A 14,676-nucleotide genomic window follows, 5' to 3' on the forward strand; every position below is an offset into this window, starting at 1 on the left:
AAGGAGGGTGTGAGAGGGGAAGAAAGGGAGGGCAGGGGGAGAAAGGAGGGTGCAGGGAGGGCAAGCGGAGAAAGGACTGTGGGGGAGAAAGGGAGGGTGCTGGGGAAGGAATAGGAGAGGGGGAGAAAAGAGGGTGGGGGAAGGGGGTGAGATGGAAAAAGGAGCTTGCAAGAGGGAGGATGGAGGAGACAGGAGGATGCAGAGGGGAGGAAAGGAGGGCAGGTGGAGAAAGAAGGGTGGGGGAAGAAAGGGATGGTGTGGGATGGGATGGGATGGGGAGAGGAAGGAGGGAAAAGGAGGGTGCGGGGATGGGATGGGGGGAGAAAGGGATGGTGGAAGAGAAAGGCTAGTGGCTTCGTGTCTTTAATCACTGCCATCTGAACCGCGCAGGCTCCTTGAAGTCACGAAAGGAGCCAAGAAAGCTCTGCTCAACTTTTCGCGCTGGCAAGTGTCAGTGCTTTCAGCTCCAGAAACACCCCCGCTCTCCCGCAGAGAGACGATGGGAGTGCGCGGGGTGCCGGCCCGGCCGGCAGCGAGAAGGCGGGAGGCCGAGGGCCCGCGCCGTCCCGCAGCGGCGGCCTGGGGCGAGCGGGGAAGCGCATGCCGGGGCAGCCCCTCACGCCGGCTCCTCCGCGTTTCCCGGACGCGGATCACGAGGCGGAGGGCCGCCGCTCCCGGCTCCGGCAGCCAAATTGGGAAGAAGTTGAGGAGGAAGGGGGAAGCGGGTGAGAGGCAAACCCGCTCCTGGAGGGCAGCAGGGGCGGAGCCCACGTGTGCCCGCCCGGGGCGGCCCCGCTGCCCCCGGAGACCTGCTGCCCTCGGCTCCGCCGCGCGGGGTCTTTGTGCGGCGGCGGGCCGGGGCCGGGGCCGAGGAGGAGCTGAGCAGCCCCGGGAGCGCCCGATTCGGCGAAAGAGGAAGCCCCGCCCGCCGCCTGGGCCGGGGGCCGCGCCCGCCGCCCCCCGCGCCCCCCCGGCACGCAGCTCCGCGCGGGGAGCGGGCCGGCTCGCTCAGTGGCGCTCGCTCCCGTCCACACACTCGCACTCACGCACACGCTCGCTCGCTCCCTCTGCCTCTCACACACACACACACACACACGGGTCTTTTCCTCGCTCATGCAGGCAGACGGGGAGACAGAAGATGGCTGCTGACTCGACAGGGCATCCAAAACCCAGCCCGGCTGCATCCCCCGACCCTCCCACAGCTGCTTGCTCCTCCGACACTCACTGACGCCTTCTCCCGGCCCTGAGCCCCCCCCCTCCCCGCACACTCTTCTCCTTCCCAACCCCCCCAGAACACCAGCAGCCATTTCATCTCTACCCACTAGACACAAAAAATGGCAGAAATGGAGAAAGAAGGGAGACCTCCAGAAAATAAACGAAGCAGGAAGCCGGCTCACCCGGTGAAAAGGGAAATCAATGAAGAGATGAAGGTATGTGCCTGCGATGGGAAGGGGGGGGGTTCCCCCACCCTTTTCCCCTCCCCCTTCCTCCTGCATGGAAATTAAATAAGAAAGGATCTCTTGTCATTTTTTTTTTTGGGGGGGTGGGTAGGATGCACTGAATGTGTCTCAACTCCGCCTCCTGGGCTGAAAACAGCCGAATGCACAGCCTGCAAATCCTAGTCATTGACCGGCTTGGATTTCTTTATTTGAAACCAAACCACAACAACCCCAAAATTAATTAATTAAAGTAACCCCCCTCCTCTCTACCCCAGGTACTCTTAATGGGGTTTTCAGCTTCTCGGGTGCCGAGGCTGAGCAGTGTCTACCCCCCACCACCTCCCAAGCCTCCCAGGTAGCTAAAGTTAAGCAAGAAGGGACAGCTTTTTAAAGCAGTGTCTTTCTTTCCTTTTCAGTAGCCAGCTGCAGGCGTGTAATTAAATTGTCAGAGTGAAATGTTATGGTCTGAGCTGCACATCATTCTGTACTTAGATACAGGGACTCCTTTCCCCCCCCCCCTTTTCTTTCTCGCCTCACTTAACAGTTAATCAAAGCAGCAGAGGTGTTGTTGAGAGCAGGCTGTCCGAGGGCTGGTTTTGCTAGAAGCCTATTTATTGTTCCGAGGGGTGTCCTGTCTCTGCTGGGAAACTGTGCCAATCCAGCTGTGCTCTAGAGGTAGCGCTGGAGGCTGCCCCTCCAGATGTTGGAATGGCAGCAATTGCACAGACAAACCCACTGCAGGACTTATTTTATCTGGGCTGGACTCATCCCATTTTGTGCATCTGTTTTACACGTCTATTCCCTGACCTGTCTTCATTTTACACTTCTGCCCTGGAGTCACAGACAAGTCATATGTATTGCAGGACATCAGCTGAACTTCCTTTTATTTAGTTTTTTTTTTTTTAAACTTGCTGTACAAAGTAATTTTAAAACAAGATAGTTTGACTCTAAGATGCAACTGCTGTCGTTTAAGCGGGTAATTCATATGAAAATGAAATGTAAGTGGAGTAGTGCTGTGAAAATTTCAGATGCCTGTATAATACATATATTACATGGAAGACAGATATATGCATATCTATTAACAAGACCATTTTGTTATATAGCATTGATCTCTACCCATAAAATTCAATGGGAAAACACGATCCTCTCCCAACTGCATTACTAATTTGAGGTAGGCATTCTCTCCCAGTTAAGGTAGGCTTTCTTTTTCATGTTGTCTGTGTGGCACACCAGAACTGGAATTGTGGACAAGGGTAGCATTACCGGGCTGGACAAAATAAGGGAGAACTGCCCTGCATGTCAATGGCATCTTTTCAGAATCAAACCACTCTGGATTCCAATCCTGGGGATGTTATTGCTTGGTGGGAGACTACTTTTCTGATGGGGCTCTGGATAGGCACTGAGTAGTAACAGGAATCGCTCACCAGAATCACAGCTAGTTCATTTTTTTTGGAGGCTTTGGGGGTCGGGGTAGAGAAGAAGGGGCAGGAATCCATCACATTGGGCTGCGGCCCTCTGAAGCATCGCTGAATGCGATATATATGGATTGTAGCTTTTAAGTTTCATAGGTTCTAGAATTGCAAATTAGCTAATTTTAATCAAAACATGTGAAATGTTATCCTGGCTGGATATAAAGGCTGACTGTGCTGGATCCTCTGGGTTTGTTTTGTTTACTTTGGCTGCAGGCACACTCAGCGGTTTGGGAGATAGTTGTTCTCCTACAGTATAACAGATGTTTGTCTGAAATGGTGAGGAAGAAACAAAAACAACATTGTGTGAAGGAGAAAAATTACACAATTTTAAACTAATGCTTTGGTATTAAGCATTGGCATTCACCTTGGTGTAGGAAGTTTGTCCTTTTTTCTAATCATTGGTAACTGCTTAACATTACAAACCTCTGATTTCAACCTCATAAACAATTAACTCAGGAACTAGGGAATGGTAGAACAGGAATTGAGAGCAGAGCCTCATTTTTTTTTTCTTTTTGTTTTGGGGTAAGGTGAGAGGGGACAGAAGCTTTCACAAAGCAGATCACACTTCGGAGTGCACATTGTGCTGTGAAGCTGGGGGATCCCATTTTTAATGGTACTGGTGCAATGCCTGCTGTACTTAAGAAATTATGTTTATGCCACTTAAAACACTAAAATCCTGGGAGGGTCACTTGCTTTCCCTGACACGCACACACACACGTTTAATTGGTATTTTCTTAAACCTGAAGAGTACAGTAACATAAACTGGTCACACTGTATAAAATGTTTGCAACAAAATGACATGAGGAACACAATGTGCCCTTGTATAGGTTTATATCTGTAATGCTGAAACAGCCTGACTGTTTCCCTTCATCTGAACTGCTTTCATCTGGACCAGTGTAAAATAAGCTCTGGTAAGTAATCACGGCAGAGCAGAAAGAAAGGAATGTATACAGCAATAGACAGCCTAAGCTGTAAAAACTGTAACTTGAGTACCAGCAGCAGATCAGATATCAAGGCTTTAAGGTAGGGGAAATGAAAGAGATGAAGGGGAGGGAAAGATGAGAGAGGGAATGGAAAAGTCAGCTTGGAAAGTGAAGGAGTAGTAGGAGGGCCCCCTCAGGGAAATTTGGCTCAGGGATTAGGGAATTTTATCATGGTGTACAGTGACCTACTCAGATTTCAACCCACGTTGGATCAAATTGCTTCCCTTTCCTAGCAGAAAGAAAAAGGACTGGTGTGTATGAGATTTTTTTCCTTGGGGTAATAAAAAGGCCATTGGTACAAGTGTCTATTTTAAGTACAGCCAATGCAAGGCACTATGAATGAGCAATAAAATTACCTCATCACAGAGACTTCCTTCAAGATTTTATGTTTGATACAGTCACATATTTACTCAAGAATGATCACCAAAACTGAGCTGCTTGGTTTTCATGTGTTACATCAGTTATGTCACTTACTGCTCAGCTTTAATATGACTGGAAATTCATGTTGCTTGCTGTTTCATTATGCCAGATATTAAGTTACATTTTTGTTATCACTAGCCTAATGTACACGAGGGTTGTAACAAATTTAAATTTGATACAACATTGTGTGCAAAAATTACATGACTCTGCATAGTTTCCCCATATTATATTTCAGTGAAAAATATATTCACATAGAACTGTTTTGTTTCAGTGACCTTCATAAATCTCTCTCCCCCCCCACTCTCTTTCTGTCATTCCCCTAATTTTTTACCTATTCTTCTTTCTTTTATACTCCTTTTTCATCCCCTCATATGACATTTCCTAGCTATTTTCAGAAATGGGTGCTGTCCATATACCAACTAAGAATTACTCCTTCCCCCCAGAAAACCCAAATAGTTATTTTAAAATTAACTCAGTGTCATTTAGCAGTTCTTGGTACTTGGTGAATAATATGATATGTGCTGTATTCAGGGTATAATGTAATCAGGGCAATCTGACACTTTTTAACACTAACTTAATGTTTACAGTCTAATCAATACAACAGTTTACAGAGACTAGCTATAGTCCTCCTCTGCCTCCACATGCACTCTTACTTTTATGTGCTTAGTTCCTGTCAGACAACAGTACAACTTATGAGTGAGGAAAAGGGTGCTTTTAAATACATTTTAAAAACAATTAAACATAGGTTCATGGGATTGCACACATACATGGCACTGGAAACTCTCCTAAACAAGCAAGACTTAATTTATCTATGCTTTTGACTTTTTGAAAAGTTAGTGATTAATCTGTGTTATAATTTAATGGACTGCTTCCAAGAAGTTTACCATCTATAAATATTCTCAGTAAGTAATTTGTATCTAAAATTGGGCTTAATTTCTGATGCCTAGAGCTTAAGACAGCCCCATCTGTTATAGTTTAATAGTAAACTCATCAAAAGATTATTCAGTGTAGTGTTTTAATATTCCCCTTTTGACATTTAAAAAGACCACTGTCAAAATGGGAAAGCAGTGGGATAGACACTGCAACTCTGACTACTCTCAGAAGGAGACAGATAACGGTAAACATTAAAAAGATTCCAAAGAAACCTCTTCCTTTTCCTCTGACAGACAAAAAGATGTTTATTTATCAAAGGAAAAAAAGAGAAAGACCTTCTCATTTGTCCTATTTCAGGAAGATTTTGTTTTTGTTTTTTATGGAGCCTGCATGGAAGTAATTTTACAGGTTGGCTACAAAGTGAATTGCATTATTTGTTTGAATGTACTTCACCTATTTTCTTAAGTGGAGTAACAGTTAACTGTGTTAAGTACTTGTATACATGAGGTGGATGAAGGCCACATCACAACATTAATACATGAGTGGGGCAGAACAGGGACATTCGTAAAAGGATCAGAAACGTTTCTGGATGACAGCAAAGCTGTGTAGTCATCAAATGCAAGATGGTGGAAACAAACTTGAGCAAAGAGGGCTATTAAAAACCAATCTAGGTTGTGTTGTGAATATATCCACATTTTTATTTCCTTTATAGACTTGTAAAAAGTTAATTCTTTTTCACTGTACATCCAGTAGGTCACTCATGTAAGGAAATGGAAGCTTCCTCCAAAATCTGATATAAACATTCAGCAGTGAAACCTAAAAGAAAATGAGTCTGACAGACCCATTTTTTTCTGCGTTTCCTGCCTCTGTTTGCCAGGCCTCACTCTATGTAGCCAAGCCTTGCCCCTTGTGAATAAGTTTCACAAAGAAGGAGAGGCAATAGATATAAAATGGAAAGAAAAGCACAGTTTTGTTTTAAAATATAGCAATAAGTAAAAATTTGGGAAAGCTTTGCTTTGTAATGCAAGATCATCTTATGTATATTATTACAATGAAATGAATCCTGAAAAGGGAATTAGTGTAAAAGGTGATAATTTTTTTGTGGTCTAAAACCAGTGTCAGTCTCATAAAGAATGAGGGAAATTGTACTGTATAAAATATCACGTCCTAATCATAGAAAGAAGGAAGAAGATTTTGTGGAAGTAAGATGTAGTTCACAAAACTAACTAAAATAACAACAACAACAATACTATTACTACTGACAATAAAAATAATCCAGTTTTTCTAAGAGGGAAATGGAAGAGTATTTATGTGCAGTACAAGAATAAGGAAATGATACAGTTAAAACATGCAAGTTGTACACCATAGCAAGATGGTGATGCACAGCTTGGGGCTTCTGAGGGCAAAAAAGAATCAACATACATTAGGAGCTGAAGACCTTGGGGTATTATATAACTAAGGGCCTCTGGAATACTACAGCAATTTAAGACCAGTTCCTCTGGTAAAGATGAGATGACTCTATTGCAAACCTTAGTAAAATCTATAGCAGTTAAACAGCTGTGATAGCACACAGCTGCGCACCCGCACCATCAGCTAAAGTATTCCAGGAGACTTGGCCTTAACATTCCCATACAATTTGACTGTTCCAAGGCACTTGGAAGTACAGTTCAAGAGGTTATCAATGTTAGAACAAAAGATTTGGGAAAATGGGTAGAGCGTACGTGACAAAGGACTGAGTGTTGTCTAAGAGCAAAAAGGGACGTGGAGTTAGGACTTCTGCATTCAAATTTTAGCTCTGTTAGTGCTTCACTGTGTGATCAGGGGCATCGTTTAGCCTGCCTGTGCCTCAGCTTACCCACTGTGAAATAAACATTCTGAACTTCTTGTTGTGGGGAAGTTTAAGGCCCTGATCCTACAATCAAATCTAGTAGCACAGTCTCCCATACAGAATTCCACTGCAGTTCAGTAGGTCTCTGTGGACCTAAGAATCCGTGCTGTTGCATGTAATTTCAGAAGAAAGACCTAATCAATTATTGATGAGTTTCACCCTTGGATGGTGAACCTGTATCAGGCCTTTTAAACCATGCCAGTCCCATGAGAGGGCAGTTCAGCTGTAGCCTACATGCCAGAGAGCAAGTTCCATCCTAGATTGACATGGGTCAGAGTGGACATTATTAGTATATAAATGTACTGGATGAGAATGCCATGAATTTATTATATGGGCACAGAAGTCAGAGAATCACTGTTTCTGTTGTGTGGCTGAAAGAACAGCTGTACATATAGTCCCAAAGGTTGGTCTGGGGTTAGGAATGGATCACCTTGACCTCCTCCCCCATGTATTTCTTCAGGATAAAATCTGTTTATGCTGACTTTACCCTGGTCAAGTGAACTTTGCCATCATGTTCAGAATACCCCTCTGAAAACTGCATATGAAAGTGTCAGAGGGATGCAAAGAATTATTTTGAAACAGAAAAGTCTCTACCTCATGCAACTCAATTATGTATCAAGGTCTATTTTGCTGTGGCTTTCCAGTGATGTGTCAAAGGCTTGCATTTGCCATAACTGTGTTTCAAGCAGGCATGGGTATTCAGTCTTTTTTTGGGCAGATGTATTTGGGCATCACGGGTCACCTGTGAGATCTCTATTTAGGGTGTTCATCCAAAATAAAGCAAACTGATCTAGATAACTTCTTTAGGCAGAAATTTGACTAGATTCAACAGGACCTCACTCCCTCTTCTCTCTTTTTTTTTCTTTCCACATTTCTTTTCCCCCTATCTTTGTGCCGTGCCTCATATATTTCTTTCCTCCTATCCTGAAACCAAAGCCTCTCATTTCCTGATCTTCTTGCTCCTAGTCTCTCCCAGATATGTAACTGGATGCTTGAACATCCTCGGTAGCAGAAGTTCATGGGGTGGCATCACTGGCTGCACTGCTAGTAGTGGGAGCAGTGATCAGGGCAGCAGCACAGTTTCTACTGTTTTTTTGTGTCCCCACTAGGGTCAGTGCTTGAGGCTGGTGACCCAGTTACCCCCTGACACTTTATTATGCTATTGCTCTCTCCTGTTTCCCCTCCTCTCCCTGATTTCTCCCTCTTCCCTCCTTTCTCCTCTCAGTACCAACAGGTTTTGATACAGGCAGTCCTCAACTTACAATGTTTCGAGTTACGTTTTGTACTTACATTGTTTATAAATTGACACCCTGTTTCAACTTTATGACGTCAGTTTCAACTTTACAATGCTTGATCCGACGCCACACCATGTCAGCAAACAAGTTCGCTGCGTCACCCGTCTCCCTGGAGAACATCTGTCCAAACTTCCTTGGACACTTTCTTTAAGAAAGCAGACAATACTCCAGAAAAACCTGCACCCAAGACTCCTGAGAAGACTCCAGCCTTCAAAAAGTCCAGTAAAGTCACCTCAAAGAAGTCCTTCCAAATCAATATGATTGTTATTTACACTATGAATACATTAATATAGCTATATGACTCATCTATAATTGATTGAGTACAAAATTCTTGGTTATTTCTGGTGAAAATAGGGCCTTGGTTCAGGAACCAATCCCCCATTATAACATTGTTTCCTATGGGAAAATTGGTTCCGAGTTGCAATGTTTTGACTTAAGACGTGGTTTTCAGGAACCAGTTGTGTTGCGAGTCTGAGGACTGCCTGTATATGCAAACATCCCTGAGCTAGCTTTAAACTAAGTAGTTCAGGTACCTCTAACAGTGTAGCTACTATATAGCATGGAGCTCAGTGCCAGATAACTACTCAAATGTTTACCCAGCTTTTCAAGCAGGTTTTGCAGCTCAAGCTGTTTCCATGCTACCATGGCTTGTTTGCCACCATAGCTTGTGAGAGCTAACTAGCTAAAAACTTGAATATGTCTAGTGATAAAAATGACCATCTTTGTTCCACTTCTTTCTCCAACTATTGTCTCAGCTCTCCCTCTCAGATACTTCTGAACTCATGTGACATTTCTTGTTCTTGGCCCTGGATTGCCTCCAATCAGAGTTTTGCTGACTCCACTGAAATGGTTTTCATCAAAGTCTTTGACCAATTCCTGACCTATGCTTAGAACACATCCATTGTTCTCCTAATTTGTTGACTGCCTTTTATGTTGTTAATCACGTGCTTCTCCTTGATTCCTTTGTCCTTCATTGTCTTTTGTGGTTCCTTCCACTCCTTCAACCTACCAAGCTGTAGCTGCTCCTTCAGTTTTGTGTTTACAGAATCTTCCTCTCCCCAACTCTTGTGTTGGGATTCCATAGACATGCATTTTTGCCTCTGTTGTCTTCAAACTCTGTCCTCCTCATTATGGCTTTAAATATCTCTGAGAATCTTTATGCTATCAACTAACAGGTCTACATCTTCACTCTGGACTTGAGCTTGGGCTCACCAAAGCTTGTGTTAATACCCTTCCTTCTACCTGTCTTCTTCTGTCAAGCTGGAATCTCAGCTGTCTTCCTAATATCTCATCCAAGTGTCTACTTGCACGTAGCCAGGATGGAAATCTTGATTTTCCTTTGAATATTTCCAATTTCTTCTTTCTCAAACACTGTGAAAAACACCAACAAACTTCCCCCTTCTACAAGGATTGTTACCTAGTACATCCTTGACTCATTCCTTTTTTTAATATTGCACATCCAAGTTGTTCCTAGGTCTTGCCCCCATCCTTTAGTTTGATGTCTCCAGAATCTGGCCCTTCCTATCTATCCACACAGCTAAGACATTCTTATTCAGGCCCTTCTTTTGCACCTGGACTTGCCAGCAATTTGCTCACCGCAAATCTGCTCTTACCCTCTTCTCCCAAATTATATCCATTCAAAATGCCGCCATGTAAACGAAGAGATAACTGATGGATGCAAATAGATGAGGGAGTACAAGGGAGCCATGAGACAACTGAATGGTCTCAGTGTACTAGCAGCCTAACCATTTTCAAGATTATGCAGGCATCCAAAAAAGTGTTTAAAGGAGCATTCTTTTTGCGGTCAATGTCAGAGAGCTCATCCCATGTGCAAGTGACAACATGCAAAAAAGCATGAAAGAACTAGTAAACTTTACCTCTAAGCTCTTTGGGGTATGGACCATCTCTCTGCCATCAGTTTATGCAGTGAGGACCAGCTGTAGTTGCTGAAACAGAACTCTCTTAAATATAGTAATAATTGCTATAATACATAAGATAAATTACAGAGAGTGTTTTTTCAAAAGGACCCTGTCAAGGCAAACTAATGTATTTTAAGAAAATTCTTTAACTTTGTTCCCAATAACATAGGACCTACAGACAGTAAGTAATACTGCTCCCATAGAAATTATTTATAAAAATCCTACTGACTTTTAGAAACAGGATATGACCCTTAGCCTTATCAAAAATAAAATAATTTAACAATCTCATCTAATTTACACTATTATGCTGTTCATTTATTGCACTTCACTTGGCTTGGACAATGCAAGTAGGCTTCTTCAGTTAATCTTCGTAATAATAAAAGCTTAGCTATCAACTTGACTGGAAATTAAAGGCTGCAACTAATCATATATATTTACATACACTTTAAAAATAAAGTACAAGTATATAGAGCCTCTACTTACATGTGTCTTGACACCTAATTAGAAATTTCTCAACGGGTAAGAATATAAACAATGCAAACAAAATACAAAGCATCCACAGGAGACAAATCTGGAGCCATTGGAATTAATTGGGTCTCATTGGGTTTAAGTTAGGGCAGACAGGATAGAGTCCTTAGTGAGAGATCAGTCTCTCAGGCCTATGTTTATGTAGCTGAAATTTAGCAAACCAAAGGAAGGGTGCAGTTTTAAGGCTACATTACAGGAGCCCCAAGACCTGTTAATTTCAGAGGCTGCATTTGGGGCAAATCTGGTGTATGTAGTTTCACTTTCAATTTCTAGTCAGCTTCCATTTGTATTTACACAGTGCCATTGTGTTTGGGGTATCAGCATTGTAAGGGAAATGTATTTAAAATAACATGAAGGATTTTTTTTTAAAGTATTGTGGAAATATTCCTATTCAATTCACAGTTGGTAGTCAGTTTTGGTACTGAACTCATGACATTATTTTGCTATTTGTTACAAACTGGAACAGTGACAAAAGTCAAACATAGTGGGCTGCTGCTATATGTATTTTTGAAGCTGTTCATAAAATGTAAAGTCCAAGTTTGCAGAAGAATACATTGCTGAAGTTCATGTGCCTCTGGAAAGGAATGACGCAAAAGTGAAAGAGGGAAAAAACGTGCAGAGCAGTCTCTGTACAATGTGAGTACTATTCTTGTTTCTACGAAACAGTTGCTTAGCAAAATAGCCCAGGTAGCACTCTTGGAAAAGTACGAAGTTCTCGTCTTTTTTGCTTACAAGTGCTTTAAAGCAGGGCTATCAAAGTTGCTTGGCCTGGACCAGGACTGTGGGATTTCTTGCACACTTGCTTTAAAGTAGTCAGTGTATGAAAAGAATAGCTATGTAATGTGCAGGGATCCTGGTTTTCTTTGTTTAAAAATGCAAGCTCTCCGATTATAAATTTGCTGATTAAAAACCCTAGTATCCATGTTTAAAATGGAGTCCATGCTGGGGGGCAGATGCAGGCTGCCTGCTGAAGGCTTGGGCTTCCTGCCTTGCTACCCTCCCTTTGGGGCCTCCACAGTCCAGCAGGTGGGACCTGGCATGGCAGGACAGACTGGGGCCAGGCGGGGAAGCTCATTGCCACTGCTGGGAGCTCTGTGCCACTGTGGCAAAGTACTCCCTGCCCAACTGGCAGCGGCAAGGGGTACAGCTCCACACTGCCACCCTTGCTGCTGCTGGCTGAGCTGGGGACGCTTCACCAGGGCAGTGCGGGGCTTGCAGCAACAGTGAGCTGCCCTACCATGCTAGGTACTGCCCACCAGGCTGTGGAGGCCCCAGGGGGATGGCAGCAGGGCAGGGAGCCCAAGCCTGCAGCAGGCAGCCCATGCCTGCTCCACACACAGATTTGGGGGGTATGTACTCCCCTCGGCCGCCCTGGATTGCACGCAGCAGTGGGAAGCCAGCCCCACCCCCGCCGGATGAGCCACCTGTGGTCCCAGCCTGCCCCCCCCCCACCCCAGGCCCTGTGGCCTTACATTGGCCCTGGGCCCCATGTACCACCTGGCTGGGCCAGCCCTGCCCAACTCCCTCCATTCCTCCCACTTTATGGGGGCCTCAATCCCTGCTTCTCCCTGATTGACCTTCTCTCACTCCCCTCAGCCCCTGGCAGGCTGGAACTTTGCCAGCCTGCAGAGAGCTCTTTGCAAAAGTGGAAAATCCATGTGTTTCTGTGTTAAAATGAAAAATCTACGGTTTTTTTTCAGTCAATCAATCCATGGTTTTTTTTCGTTTTTCCATGGGAAATGGAAAATCCGGATCCGTGGTAATATGGACATGAAGAATGAGCAAAAGCCGTGAGATCCTCATGTGACATTGTGTAGCTGAATGTCTGTTGTTGATATGAGTGCTAAAGCAATCATGACTTGTTCTGCTGGATTTTTTTTAAGTACTAGTGTGCTGTGCCATCCCACGTGGATTCCATTTGAACACTGAACTTAAATGGATACTAGATAAAAATCTAGCAACCTACAGATTTGACATATGCCATTTGTTTGGTACTGAGTGAGTGTCATATCTTTATGGTTTTGTGCCAGTCATCAGAATCATAGTGCTTCTCTATCAAGACTTTTACAGATGTTTAGCTCTTGTACTAAAATTAATTTTCAAACTGATGTTGAAAAGAGGTTGATAAGAGATGAAGAGAACAAATGGAAATACTGTAACCGTGGCTTTTACATTTTATTCCAGATTTGTCACCATATCTCTTCAAAATGATCAATGAAGGGACATTCATTCATACAGCCATTTGTTTTCTAAATCCACATATTAATAGCTCTGTAACACCACTGCATGTCATATAATATTGCCACCTGATTGCAAAATGTTAAACTTACTGGACTGAAACTCTGGCCTGAAGGTTAGCAGTTCCTACAGAAATATTTGTTGACACATAGCCTGAAGTATGTATTTTTTTAAATAGAAATTAAGGGATATAAACTTCAATGTGCTGTAATTTCACGCAAAAATTAAATGTAATGAGATTACTGTTTCTGGATAGTTTTGAAATGAGGTGTTACAAAATTGCAAAATGCTTCTAAACAACTAGAATCATAGAATCAAAGAGTGGGAAGGGACCTAGACAGATCATCGAGTCCGACCTCCTGCCATGGGCAGGAAGGAGCACTGGGGGTAGGAGGGGTCATAAGACCCCAGCCAGGTGCCTCTATCCAGTCTCCTCTTGAAGATTTCCAGGGAAGGTGAGAGCACCACCTCTCTGGGCAGCCTATTCCGGGCTCTGGCCACCCTTACAGTAAAGTAGTTCTTCCTAATATCTAACCTAAACCTATTCTCCCTCAGCTTGTGGCCATTGTTCCTGGTGACTCCAAGGGGGGGCCTGGTGAACAGACTTTCTGTGAATCCCTGCTGCTGGCCCCTGATAAGGTTGTAGGCAGCCACGAGATCCCCCTTCAGTCTCCTCTTGCGGAGACTGAAGAGATTCAGGTCCCTCAGCCTCTTGTCATAGGGCTGGCCATGGAGGCCCTCAACCATACGAGTGGCCCTCCCCTGGACCCTCTCCAGGTTCTCCACATCCCTCCTGAAATGTGGCGCCCAGAACTGGACACAGTACTCCAGCTGCAGCCTGAATATATACTGTATATAATTTTAAAAAAATTAAATAGATATTTTTATTATTTGATAAGATTTCCAAAACGCTTTAATTATGTAATGGCTAGTAATATTTTTAAAGGTGTCTTCACTGATTTTATTTGATCTGTTTTGTATCCACCTTAAGGAATCATAACTGTGTCAGTAATTTATTCCATTTGAAATGACTGCAGCATAGTGAGATCAACTAACTGTTAGCTGAAAAAATTTTTTGTTTTCTATTAATTCCCTGCTGTACTCTTAAATATGTTATAGTATAATGAGACAGACTTTTTGAGGACTATATGCTAAAAATATTACTGGCTTGAAATTCTGACATATTCCTTCATAAATAACCCTCTGTTTTCCTTATTTTGTTTAAATGACAAGTGTATGAAGGTCTGTCATAATTATGCATGTCATTCTGAGATTTAAATACATTACATTTTATATACTTGACTTGAAAAATGAACATTATTCTGGAGGAGGTGGGACAAACCTGGCAGTTCATGGTGCATTGCAAATAGAATGCGATTTATGCATGCCTCTCTTCATTCCAAATGATTATTGATTACATAAATAAGTAGGTAATTCTTCTCTTTCAGAACTTTGCAGAAAACACTATGAATGAGCTCCTTGGCTGGTATGGTTATGATAAGGTTGAATTGAAAGATGGAGAAGATATCGAATTCAGGAACTACTCTGCAGATGGGGAGAGTCGGCAGCACATTTCTGTTCTCAAAGGTAATGACATTTAATGTTCCTTTGTTCATGCAGA

General features: G+C 43.2%; 1 protein-coding gene across 6 annotated transcripts in view; it reads left to right on the forward strand.

Annotated features, from left to right (window-relative positions):
• Positions 1-446: 446 nt before the first annotated feature.
• Positions 447-14,676, forward strand: part of SOBP (sine oculis binding protein homolog) — a 162,755-nt gene continuing 148,525 nt past the window's right edge. Inside the window, exons 1-2 of one of the 6 annotated variants that reach the window (XR_016441149.1) lie at positions 447-1,430; positions 14,504-14,642. Coding sequence is in view for 4 of the 6 variants with exons in the window: in XM_090037607.1 (XP_089893733.1) it covers positions 1,335-1,430; positions 14,504-14,642 (235 nt within the window). In the remaining 2 variants the exon portion in view is untranslated. Of the gene's footprint in view, positions 1,431-14,503; positions 14,643-14,676 lie in introns of those variants that run through there. The other 5 variants (XM_090037607.1, XM_090037584.1, XM_090037616.1 and 2 more) reach the window with 5 other exon arrangements.

This window comes from Crocodylus siamensis, chromosome 1 (assembly GCF_052110815.1).
Source record: "Crocodylus siamensis isolate JL-2025a chromosome 1, ASM5211081v1, whole genome shotgun sequence".
Lineage (NCBI taxonomy): Eukaryota > Metazoa > Chordata > Crocodylia > Crocodylidae > Crocodylus > Crocodylus siamensis.